The sequence below is a fragment of the Aquarana catesbeiana genome, linkage group LG03, assembly GCF_042186555.1.
Source record: "Aquarana catesbeiana isolate 2022-GZ linkage group LG03, ASM4218655v1, whole genome shotgun sequence".
NCBI classification, from domain to species: domain Eukaryota; kingdom Metazoa; phylum Chordata; class Amphibia; order Anura; family Ranidae; genus Aquarana; species Aquarana catesbeiana.
The window spans coordinates 471,037,553-471,051,258 of NC_133326.1; the positions used below are offsets into that span (position 1 = coordinate 471,037,553).

General features: G+C 42.5%; 1 protein-coding gene across 13 annotated transcripts in view; it reads left to right on the plus strand.

Moving 5' to 3' along the window:
* The window catches only part of LOC141132482 (protocadherin alpha-C2-like), a 441,772-nt gene that overhangs the window by 207,070 nt on the left and 220,996 nt on the right, over positions 1 to 13,706 (plus strand). The window contains exon 1 of one of the 13 annotated variants that reach the window (XM_073620889.1): positions 2,734 to 5,112. The exons of the other annotated variants lie outside the window; for them this stretch is intronic. Coding sequence (XP_073476990.1) covers positions 2,752 to 5,112 — 2,361 coding nt within the window. The 5' untranslated portion in view covers positions 2,734 to 2,751. Of the gene's footprint in view, positions 1 to 2,733; positions 5,113 to 13,706 lie in introns of those variants that run through there. 13 annotated transcript variants of the gene reach the window in all.

Here is a 13,706-nt window from a genome sequence, read left to right on the forward strand (position 1 = left end):
TGGAGATCTAGGGACAATAGACATCCTTGTCTGGGAGGGCCTTTATCCCAATTGGAGTTGAGGAGAGAAATTAAATCTATCACACGTCTAGTTTGATCTGGGCCCTGTCTTCCAGGAATAAAGCCTACTTGGTCTTTGTGGATGTATAAGCTAATAAAGGAAGCCAGGCGGTCTGCAAGGATCTTAGTCAGAAACTTTAAGTCATTATTGATAAGGGATATAGGCCTATAAGTGCCTACGGAGCTGGGATCTTTATTGGGTTTGGGGAGAACTGTGATGTGAGCCATATTAAGTGAGGAGTTTAATTGTCCCCCCTGTCTGAGGGCGTTGAAGAACCGGGCCATATATGGAGCAAGTGTGACAGCAAATGATTTATAATAGGGTGTAGAGAACCCATCCGGGCCTGGTGCTGAGTGAGATTTAGAGTTTTTAATGACCGTGCAAACTTCTTCCGCTGAAATAGGGGCGTCTAATTTTTGACGATGGCCATCTTGTAATTTAGGGATTTGAATATTATTTAAAAAACTGTCCATCTCCCGTTGAGGGGGGCTGTGTTCCCCACTATATAAGGATTTGTAGTATCTTTGAAATTCCCCCATGATACGTTGGGGATTTTGTGAAAGGGTGCCCCCTTGTATTTTAATTTTTGAGAGAGCCTGGGATCTGAATTTTGGGGATAGTCTGCTTGCTAGCATTGAGCTTATTCTATATTGGGGTTTTATGTTATTGCTTTATAAAGTAGGTAATGACTTTTAAAGGAAAATACTCTTTGCTTGGTGTGTAGCAAAACATAGGAGTCCAATTAGTAACTAATATTAGGTTCTGCCTACTACTTGTATTTTATGGTTGCTAAACAATGCTAGATGTCACCAGCAAGTGTTACTGTGGGTAAAATGTATGGGCTAACCCAAGGAGTTACAGAATGGAGGAACCTCATGTTGTCCATAGAAGTGTCCAGTTTTAAGGGAGGATTTCTGTCTCTGTAAAATCTGTGTTTCTATATTGCAGCGCTCTCCTTTAATAAAGTGCATTTTAAATATGGTGCATAAATAAATATCTGAAAACAGTGTAAAATCATCTATATATAATACATTTACGTGAGTCCATCTTTTCTTTTAAATACATATACAGTCCATACAGTCCATAAATAAATGATTCAATGTCCCTGAAAAAAAGTACAGTCTCTTCAGTAATTGCCTCTGACCACCACAGTGCCCTTCATCCCTCTTATGGGTATCTTCTCACCTGCTTGAATGGACCTCACTAATTAAAGGAGGTCTATATGCACTTTGCAGTGTTATAAGTGGCACCGCTCCCACTGGCTGTCCAAATCTATAGCTATCAGCAGCTCTCAGCGTGGTGTCAATCATATACAGTAGGAGGCAAGAGGAAAGAAAGTGCAAATCGCTAATAAAAAGTATTTATTTCCATATATAAATCCACTCACATTTCAGAAGTAAAAAACTGGCATACAATCCTCAGCATACACAGCTCCACCTAGTCCCAGCGTGATTATGTCACCGCCCACCTCATGCGTAATGGCCAATGGGCTTTCTCAAAGGTTCAGGCTTCAGGAACCTGAAGAAAAAGAAAAGATGGACTCTATATATAGATGATTTTTACACCGTTTTCAGATATTAATTTATGCACTCTAATTTGAATGCCCTTTATTGAAGGAGAGCACTGCACTTTTTTGTGACTATTATTATTTATTGCATTTTGTACAGGTGGTTGGATGCATAGCGGTGCTAGCTGCTTCTTATAGTATATAGAGTTGAGTAATAGGTGGTTTATAAACAGGGATAACGCAGAAAGTTTTTACCATTTGTGTTTCTATATTGCATTTGTTTCAATGCTTCATTTGTGCTTTGTCTCGCTCTATGACTGGATTTATTGACACATAACCCTTTGTAACTATCTGCAATTAACTTTTAGCAGTTTACTGTGTGTGTGGAATGACTAGAATATCATGATTCCATATACATTGCAGTGGTTTACTGCATTTTTCTCATTGCTCTTTCAATTATTAAATACATACCATTAAAATAGTAGATGTGTTCTTAAGACACTTGTACTGACAACCCATTTTGTTGCACACAGTATCTTAACATACTTCATTTATAAAAACAGTAAATAGATATTTAATATGGTTAATAAAGAGCATGCATTTTTGTTTTCTAATAATATTACATAGTGGTACATAATAAATGACTCTTTCTTTACCTTTGTTTAGATACAGTATATGCAGTAGCATATTAACATGACTGTATGTGTATTTATATGTTTTGTGAATTTTTTAAATCTCTGCAGAATCTTAACAGTAGAACACAGAAATTACATATCTTTCTACTAATCATAATATTTCATTTAAAGAAAAAAATGTTTCAAATAGAGCAATGTATCATCCAGTAGCTTTAAACGTAAAATGTTACACATACCTCCACTCATCATGATGTATTTCATTTAAAACAAAAACATTTAAAATAGAACGTATCAGCAAGTAGCATTAACCATATATTTTTGTGCTCACACTTTTAGCCGATATATAGTTATTTCAAGGATACGTGGTGAGACCACAAGATGTCACTGTATATTAGCATGTCATATCCCAAGGAGGATTGAAATAAATGAGAGCCACGTCAATGTTCAGTCATTTCTTCACACCTCAAGCATCAGAACTGATACCTGGAGATTTAATTTTTCACTCGCCTTTAGGCACTTGTTGCATTCTTCTCACACTTGTTATTCAGTATGGGATTCTCATACAAGTATAGGATCTTACAATGGTGGATATCTATGTCCGTGCACCTGATTTACTTAATTGATGTTGTAAATGGTCAAATAAGTTATGCAGTTTTGGAAGAACAAGATCAAGGAAAAGTAATAGGAAACCTAGCTCATGATCTACGAATGGACCCAAAGCATCTCTTCAATCGTAAGTTCCAGATCACTTATGATACTAAGATTAGGTATTTTGATATTAACCCCAAAACTGGCACTCTTTATGTTGCACATAAAATAGATCGTGAAGAATTGTGTAGCAGTAATGTGGATTGTGTGATAAGACTGGGGATTGTAATGGATATGCCACTCGCACTGTATCATATTGAAATAAATATCATAGATCTAAATGACAACGCACCCTTTTTCAGTAACAATGAAATTGTTTTAACCATCGCAGAGTCAACTGAACCTGGAACTTGTTTTCCGTTAGAGGGCGCTTTTGATCCAGATGCCAGCTCTAATTCTATCTGCTCTTATGTTTTAAATCCAGATGAATTTTTTGACATAGACTCACATATCAGTGACTACAAAACAGCATCTTTAGTGCTGGTTTTAAAGGATGCTCTAGATCGGGAGCAGCAGGCATTCCATTTATTAACCCTTACTGCAACTGACTGTGGGACACCAAAACTGTCTGGGATAACTCAAATTAGAATTAATGTGCAGGATGCTAATGATAATCCACCCATATTTTTGAGTTCAGTATACAGAGTGTCAATACCAGAAAACTATGCCAAAGGAACTTTAATTTTAACCCTCAATGCAACTGATAACGATGATGGTGTAAATAGTGAAATTGAATATTCGTTCAGTAGCATTGTGCCTATCAGGGTGCAGCAGCTTTTTCACATTGACTCAATAAGTGGTGTTATAAGCCTCAGAGGATTCATTGACTATGAAGAAAAAACATCTTATGAAATACAAGTGCAAGCTAAGGACCATGGGCAGCTGCCATTAACAGGACACTGTAAGGTTATAGTAGACATAACTGATGTCAATGACAATCCTCCAGAGATTAAGGTGACCTCTTTATCCAGTATAGTTAAGGAGGATGCTGAGCCTGGTTTTGTAATCGCACTTTTAACTGTTACTGATAAAGACTCGGGCAAGAATGGTCATGTAACTTGTCAAATACCTACCCACTTTCCATTTGTTTTACAAAGCAAATTCTCAAATTACTATTCTTTAGTTCTCAAATATACCCTTGACAGAGAGTCCATGTCAGAATACCATGTTTCTATAAAAGCCACAGATTCCGGATTCCCTTGCTTATCTTCAAGTACTTCTATAAGTTTTGTGGTATTTGACGTTAATGACAACCCACCATTATTCACACAGCCCTCATATTCAATTTCTGTGGAGGAAAATATTCTTCCCGGGACAACAATTACCCAGGTTTCTGCATTTGACATAGACAGTGGTGAAAATGCTCATATTTCCTATTTTCTGTTATCAAACACAGCTGGAGATGTGTCTCCTCCTTGTTTAGTTACAATTAATTCTGATTCAGGAAAGATATCTTCAGCCAACACTTTTGATTATGAAAAACTGCAAATGTTTTGTGTTGTGATTGAAGCTAGAGATAATGGAACACCACCTTTAAGCAGCACCGCTAGCCTCACTCTTTTTATTCAAGACCAAAATGATAATTTTCCCCAGGTGCTACCATTTCTGTCCACCTTAGAAGTATGGAGAACAGCCAAAGTTGGACATGTAGTGACCAAAATAAAAGCATTAGATCGCGATTCTGGTTACAATGCCTGGCTTAGATATGAAATAGCTTCTCTCACAAACAGTTCCCTTTTTAGTGTTGGGCTTTATACTGGTGATATCACTGTAGCACGAATGATTGAAGAAATTGATGGAGATTTGCACAGTTTGCTGATTACTATAACTGACCATGGAGAACCTCCAAAATCCACCATGACAGTTGTCACCATCACTCTTTTGCACTCTAAGAAAGAACAGCTGGATGGAAATGTAATGTTGGTAAAGAATGAGCAGATCATTGCAGACTTTAATGGACATCTCATCATAGCTATATCATTTATTTTCAGCATGTTTTTGCTGATTGGTGTATCATACACAGGGCTCAAATATTTCAAAGCCTTCAGAAGTTTAGAAGGGCATTCTAGATCTGAAGACCTTAGCTGCATGAACAATGACTGGACTTTAATAAAAAATCAAAGTAATTTTACTCCTTTGTACTTCAATACTCAGTCAGCCACTAATACCATTCACAGTCATGCTTGGGATTATTCATCAGATACAGGATTTTTTGGAGGACGGCTACAGGATGAAGAAAGTACAAGCAGGGTAGACAGTCAGGTAAGAGGAATACAAATTTGGATGTCTTCATGTTCATATCATCCTATTTTGTTTTTGCAGTATATTTTTTCTGCAATATACTGAATAAATACAGAAGTAAGGCAAATCTGTATAAACAAAATCACACTGTTGTTTTAGAAGCATCATTAAAACAGAACTTGATCAATTTAATTCTTAGATTTATCATTTAAGCTTCATAAAATCTAACAGATGTCACAATATAGTGTTTTCCTTTTTTCATTAAACCATTCAGACTCCATACATTGTAATGATTTTGACTAAATTAATAAGATTGTCTTCACTGCATTTTGCTTGTCACAACTTTTGTGGATTTTGCTGTGTTTTCAAAAGAGTATTGTGCTGAATATTTGGCATTCAGTCATGTGAAAAAGCACATGACTGAAGACCTTGTAACACTAATGAGTTACCTTGTAGCACTAATGAGTCACATGACACCGGAGAGGGAAAATGGCTAATTGGGTCCAATTTGGACATTTTCACTTAGGGGTGTACTCACTTTTGTTGCCAGCGGTTTATACATTAATGACTGTGTGTATATTAAGGGGACAGCAAAGTTACACTGTTATACAAGTTGTACACTCACTACTTTACATTGGAGCAAAGTGTAATTTCTTCAGTGTTGTCACATGAAAAAATATAATAAAATATTTACAAAAATATGAGGGGTGTACTCACTATGGGTGTCTGCTCACCTGCTTGAATGCACCTCACTAATTACAGGAGGTCTATATGCGCATTCCAGTGTTATAAATGGCACCACTCCCACTGGCTGTATACTCCAAATCCATAGCTCTCAGCAGCTCTCAGCAGCTCTCAGCGTGGTGTCAATCATATATGGGGCAAAAGAAAGAACCATAGTGCAAATCGCTAATAAAAAGTATTTACTTACATTTAAAAAATCCACTCACATTTCAGAAGTAAAAAACAAGCATTTCACAATACAATCCTCTGCATACCATCTCCATCTAGTCCCAGTGTGATTACATCACCGCTCACCTCAAGCGTAGTGCCCAGTGGGCTTTCTCAAAGGTTCAGGCTAACGCATGCGGTGGGCGGTGAGGTAATAACGATGAGACTAGGAGGAGCTGTGTATGCAGAGGATTGTATTGTGAAATGTGAGTGGATTTTTTATATGGAAATAAATACTTTTTTATTAGCAATTTGCACTATGGTTCTTTCCTCTTGCCTCCTATATGATTGACACCATGCTGAGAGCGGCTGAGAGCCATGGATTTGGAGTATACAGCCAGTGGGTGTGGTGCCACTTATAACACGGCAAAACACATATAGACCTCCTGTAATTAGTGAGGTCCATTCAAGCAGGTAAACAGACACCCATTGGTGGGGTGAAGGGCACTGTGGTGATCAGAGGCAATTACTGAACAGCTTTGGCTCTGCACTGTTTCAGGAGAGTACTTACCGAGGCCGAGATGCCGAGAGCGGTTCGCCCTTGCAACTACACGTACTCCGTCCCCTGGAGATGGTACAGGGAATTGGTGGCACTAAGGAGCATGGGCCACCAGCAGGTATAAAGTTTCTGAAGGAAAACTGCAGAGTCGGATCAGGGGTTGCAGGGGGTCTTGGAACTGGCTGAGGACCTGATGCTGTAAACAAGCAGAGGGTCAAACACTGGTGACAGGCAAGACAAGTCCGTAAGGCAAGCTGAGGGTCAAACAATGGTGGCAGGCAAGGCAAAGTCCGTTAAGCAGGCCGAGGGTCAACTCTGGATGTTCCTGGTGAAAAGCTTGAATTAAATGTGGGGCATGCAGATTCCTAGCGGGCTCCCAGGAATTGTCCTCGGGAGGGTATCCCTTCCACTGAATTAGATATTGGAGCTGTCTGCCCCTCTTCCTGCAACTCAAGATAGACTCCACTTCGAATTCGTTTTCCCTGTCCACTTTAACTGGTGAAGGAGGAGGTTCCTTTCTCCCAGATAAAGGACCGACCACCACGGGCTTTAGCAGGGATGCGTGGAATACTGGATGTATCCTGTAGGAGGTTGGTAATGCCAGCTCAAATGCCACAGGGTTGACCATCAGGGGTAGACCATCCTCTTAATTTTAAATGGCTCAATGAACCTTGGCCCAAGTTTCCGTGAGGGCAGAGGTAATCTAAGATTTGCGGTTGACAACCAAACTTCCTTACCCACCTTGAAGATTGGATTCTCCTTCCTTCCTTGGTCATACTGTCTCTTATAACTGTCCTGAGCTTTCTGTAAGGTGTCCTGAATTCTATGAAAGTTAGATTGGATAGAGTCTATTCGATCTTGTATGGCAGGAACAGACATTTCAGGGATGATGTTAGGAAGGGAGGATGGAACCCAAAGTTTGCCCAGAAGGGTGTTTGATTAGTTGCGGAGTGAACAGAGTTGTTGTAAGCGAACTCAGCATATGGCAGAAGAGTCGCCCAATCATCCTGAGAACCAGAACAGAAACACCGGAGGTACTGCTCCAAAGTTTGATTCTTCCTCTCCGTCTGGCCGTTGCTCTGGGGATGGTATGCAGAGGAGAGGCACATCTTTATTTCCAAAGTCTTGCAGAGCTCCCCCAAAAATTTGGAGGTAGATTGGACACCTCTGTCCGAGACGATGCTCTTGGGCACACCAAGAAGTCTAATTATTTCCTTGAGGAAGGTATTGGTCATATCTGAAACAGAGGGGGTGCCCACCATGGGCAGGAAATGCGCCATCTTGGAGAGGCGGTCAACAACGACCAGGATGGTGGTAAACCCCACCGAAGCAGGTAGGTCCACAATAAAGTCCATTGACACTTCCGCCCATGGCCGTTCCAGGATGGGCAAGGGTTTGAGTAGACCCCAGGATTTGATGTTTAGACCCTTATTGCGTTGGCAAAGTAAGCAAGAAGAGACATAGTCCTTAAAATCCCATCTCCACCCTGGCCACCAGAAAGAACGGGAGATCAGTTCAGCAGTCTTTCTTGTTCCGAAGTGGCCTGCAAGTTTGTGATCATGAAAGGTTTTGAGAGCCAGAGGCCTTACTTTCCGGGGAACGAAAATTTTCTCCCGGGGCCCAGAGCAGCTCGTCATGTTTTTCTAAAGCATGTGTTTCCGGACCGGAACAGTGACTGGATGAGGAGTTGATGGAGGTTATTAGATCAGATTGGGTGACTCCAAGGAAGTTTTGCAGAGAGAGGATAGTACTAGGTTTAGTGGTTTGAGGGTTTACAGAGAACATCCGAGAGAGCGCATCTGCCTTTCCATTCTTAGAGCCTGGTCTGTAGGATATATGAAAGTTAAATCTATAGAACAAGAGATCCCAGCGGGCCTTTCTGGGCCTCAACCATTTTGCTGTCCTGAGGTACTCTAGATTTTTATGATCGGTGAAGATCATAACAGGATGAGATGCACCTTCCAGTAAATACCTCCACTCTTCTAGGGCGAACTTGATGGCCAGCAGCTCCCTGTCACCTACGTCATAATTTAGTTCTGGCGGGCTCAGTTTCCGGGATGTGAAGGCTACAGGGTGTAGAATCGCCTTGGGCCCATGTCTCTGGGAGAGGATGGCCCCTGTAGTGGTTTCCAAAGCATCCACTTCTAATACGGATGGTAGGGCAGGATCAGGATGTTGTAAGATTGGTGTGGATATGAACAAGGTCTTAAGCTTGGTAAAAGCTTCCTGTGCTTGCTGTGACCATTGGAAACAGTTGTGTTGACGTGTGAGCTGGGTGATAGGTGCCACAATGGATGAAAAGCCAAGAATAAATCTTCTATAAAAGTTGGCGAACCCAATGAATCGTAGTACCCCTTTTTCATCTGATGGGCTGGCCATTCTTGGATTGCCTTGACCTTTTGTGGGTCCATTGCGACCCCATTGGTAGAGATGATGAATCCCAGAAACTGCACAACAGTCTTCTCAAACTCACATTTCTCAGCTTTGAGGTACAGTTTATGATTCCTAAGTATGGTGAGGACCTTTTTAACATGGACTCGGTGAAGCTCAATGGTAGCAGAAAAAATGAGAATATCGTCCAGGTAGACAACTAGGAAGTCGTCAAGGTATTCTCAAAAAATATCATTGACCAGATGTTGGAAAGTGGCCGGGGCATTGCATAGCCCAAATGGCATCACCAGGTACTCGTAGTGCCCAAACCTGGACCTGAAGGCACTCTTCCACTCATCCCCCGCCCGAATCCTGATGAGATTGTAGGCACCCTGAAGATCCAGTTTAGAGAAGATCTGGGCCGACCGGAATCGTTGGAACAGCTCGGGAAAGAGTGGTAATGGATATCGGTTCTTGACAGTTATGTTGTTTAATTGCCTGTAATCCACACACGGCCTTAGGGACCCATCTTTTTTCTCCACAAAAAAGATACCAGCTCTGGCTGGTGAAGAGGAAGGACAGATGAAGCCCTTTTCTAAATTTTCATCAATGTAATTTTTTAAGCGCTTTTAACTTGGTTTCTGACAGCGGGAAGATGCGGCCAAATGGAACTTCCGAGCCAGGGAGGAGGTCAATAGGGCAATCATAAGGCCAGTGAGGTGGCAAGCAATCAGCCTTTTGTTTATCAAATAGACTTGTGCATTCGTTTTCAGCCGAATGCATTTTCGTCCGAATTTCAGGTATTCTCGTTATCGTTTTAACAAATGATAACAAAAATGCAGAATACGAAAACCGAAAGATCCGACATAAACAAATGCTTTATTTTCGTTTTTGTTGTGACAACAGTTCGATATAGATAGGAGATTCGACATGACGCTGACAATAACAATCTGTGTCTATCGAACCTGTGGTCGAATGTGCCTAACCTTAACTCTATTAGTCCAAGATTATTCTACATGGAGAGAAAAGATTCGACATTGAGAGAAAAGATTCGACATAGAGAGAGAAGATCGCTGCTGGAATTGGGTGGGGGAAGTAAAATAAAAATTATGATGATGATGAATGTTATTGGCCGATTTTAACCAAAGAGGAGGGGCAGTAAAATAGCTATAACTAAGTACACACGTACAGCCAACTTACTTTCACTTACAATTTGCTAGCAGAGAGAGACACACACACACTGAATCATTTCAGAAGACAGTCAATCTTCTTGGTCTGTTTGTCAGAGAACCTGAATTATTTAGCAATTAAGCATAAGCACAGCAGCAGAACAATAGTGAAGCAAGCTACAGTTCAACTTAACACTTTCATAATAATCTGCTGCTATTGTGTTAGTGTTGTGAATTCGATAGCGATACGAGTGTTGCTAGTGTTGTGATAGCCTCAGAGGCTGCCCGTGTTGTGGGGGGGATTTATTATTATAGATTCTATATAATAATGCCATATCAATATCTGACACAATGTCGGATGCCGCGCCCACCATTGCACTTGGAGATTGAGAAACGAATGTGAAAGTTGGGTGACTGTTGGGGTAGAGTAGACCATTCAACATGAACAGCAAAGATTCGACAAAGCAACGAAAAACATACAAACGTTGAATCTTTGGCTTATGGTGTCTGTCGAAAGTTCTAAGAATATTCAACAGAGCAGCTAAACTGTACAACGCTGCAATCATACATTTCCGGTCAAATGCATCCGCCCATAGGCTATAGAAAAATTCTAATGCTGATTGACTAGTAAAATAAATAATAAATATAATTATTACTAGTCATACAACATTAGAATTCTACTACAGCTAGCTTGTAGGCGGAAAATTCGACCGGAAATGTACACGTACAGTTTAGCTGCTCCGAATCTTCTTTGAACATTCGACAGACACCATAAGCCTTCAATGACAGATTCGACCTTAATTAATTTGGATTTTCGGACTAATGCATTTTTTAACAAAAAACGAAATAAATAAAAACGAATTTCGGGAGTAACTAAATAAATTTATTTTTCGGACGAAAACGAAATTCCGAAACAAAATATTTCAGTGTGCACATGTCTATTATCAAACACATCCCGGAATCCAAGATATACTGAGGGAACATGTTGAAGATTGTCAGGCACAGGTGTGATGGCTGAGCAAGTACTAGGAGCCGGGGTGAAGCAGTGCTGGGAGCAGTATTGAGAGGAAAAGAACACTTCCTTAATTCTCCAGTTAATTTGAGGTTCATGTGCCTGGAGCCAGGGCAGACCTAGGATTATGGGGAAGATAGATGAGTGGATGAGGTCAAAACGCAGAAACTCCTGATGGCCTACGTCGGTGGAAGTACGGATGGGCTTGGTTTCCCGGGTGATGGGTCCAGAATGAGGGAGAGACCCATCAGCCAAATGTATCTGGAGACTTTGTGCTTTAGTCTGAAGAGGGATGTGTAGATTCTGGGCCAGCGAGATGTCTAGGAAGCAGCTACAAGCTCCGGAATCATTATAGTTGGCAGGCGGGTTTCCTTTTCAGGTAGCTGTAGACAGATAAGGAGAGTAACATAAGTCTTGGGTATACCAATGGTTTGGTAATTCACAGTGTTTTGCGGGTAAGACTTATTGGGCCTCACTGGACAGCTGCGGAGGAAATGACCAGAACCTCCACAGTACAGGCACAGATTGGATTGGCGTCTACGTTGCCTTTCTTCGGGAGTCAGAGGAGCACGGACCAGTCCGAGTTGCATGGACTCGACTTCAGAAGCCAAGGTGGTGGCAGCAGCTGGAGACAGAGAATGGATAGGCATTGGCCTGGAGGGTGTCCAACCAGGTTGTGGCCCCTGGAAACATTCCGAGCGCAGCTCTCGCAGGCGCCTATCCAACTTGGTGGCTGATTGGATCAATTCCTCTAGAGAGGCTGGAGTTTCTATCCTGGCTAATTTGTCCTTAAGGACCTCGGACAGACCTTGACTGTATTGATACTTCAAGGCAGGCTCATTTGAGCCAGTGTCGGCTGCCCACTCACTTGCGGATTTCCACTGTTTAATCCTCTATTGGCCTTCTCCCTTGAGACAAACTATGCAGGATTGCTTCAGCTGTGGCTGTGCGCTGCAGATCATCATTGTGCCTTGCTGTGAGTTGTGCCATGCTCTCAAAAAAGGTATCAATTGAATTCAAGACAGGGCTCCTCTGTTCCATCAGACTGTGAGCCCAAGCTTATGGCTCCTCAGCTAGAAGGGAGATGACAAACCCCACTTTGACTGCGTCAGAAGAAAAAGTCCTGGGCTGGAGGGCTAGGTAGAGAGAGCAGGCATTCTTAAAGGTCCTGTATTTTTTATGATCTCCTGAAAAGCGCTCAGGTGTAGGGACCCCACTAGTAGGTGCTGGAGCTGTGGCTGCAGGTATAGGTGGACCGGATAGTTGCTGAAGGCGGCTATCAATTTGGGTATAGCCTTCTTGTAGTTTTTGGACTGCATCAGTAAGAGCTGAGACCTGCTGGCACAGGATCTCTAGAGGGGAACGTGCTCTGTCGGCCTCTAACATCTGGCTGGTTTGTACTGTCAGGAGAGTACTTACCGAGGCCAAGATGCCGAGAGTGGTTCGCCCTTGCAACTACGCGCACCCCGTTCCCTGGAGATGGTACAGGAAATGGGTGGCACTAAGGAGCACGGGCCACCAGCAGGTATAGAGTTCCTGAAGGAAGACTGCAGAGCCGGATCAGGGGTTGCAAGGGTCTTGGAACTGGCTGAGGACCTGATGCTGGGTGGAGCAAGCAAATCTCTAAACAAGCAGAGGGTCAAACACTGGTGACAGGCAAGGCAAGTCCGTAAGGCAGGCCGAGGGTCAAACACAGTTGGCAGGCAAGGCAAAGTCCATTAAGCAGGCCGAGGGTCAAACACTGGTGGCAGGCAAAGTCCATTAAGCAGGCCGAGGGTCAAACACTGGTGGCAGGCAAGGCAAAGTCCATTAAGCAGGCCGAGGGTCATACACTGGTGGCAGGCAAGGCAAGTCCATTAAGCAGGCCGAGGGTCAATCCAGGATAGAAGTAGAGTGGTGAGAACAGTCCGGGTCACAACAGGAAATCAGATACGTCAAACAGGAAGCAGGAACCAACAGGAAGCTGACGACAAACCAGCAACCTGTCTGGGTGTGCTGGAGCCATTTTAAATAGCCCCGCCAGAGCGTCACAACGGGCGTGCGCGGGTCACCGCACGCACATGTGTGCTATCGCGCACACGCATGCGCCGCTCCATCGGGCCGCACACGCGTGTGTGCCGGAGTGCCCATCCACCGTGCACACGCACAGGACCATGGTGGATGCGACTGGAAAAGACCCTTCTCTGACACACTGTTTAAAGAAAAAGAGCCGAAAATTAGATATAAAAGCTGACAATGACAGTCAGGGGGTCGGCAATTGATTGAGCCTGTCTGTATAGACTGGCCCCTCACTATATGTACATCCCTTCTTCTCTCCTACCCCTCTCCTTGCACACACTCCCCCCCAACCTCCCAAATGACAGCTCCAAAACCTAAGAAAAAAAAAGCCAGCAATTACATTTAAAAGCTGACAGTGACAGTCAGCACCGGCAAGTGAAGGAGCCTGCCTGTACAGACTGCCCCTCACTGTATATACTACTATACTGCTCTCCTGCCTTTCTCTGCCACAACCAGTGACTGGTTGCCCCTAACAACCAATGCAAAAACAGATGAAAAAATAACCATTTGTCAGTTTATATCCATTTTTCATCCGATCTGTTTTTTTTAAGGATGA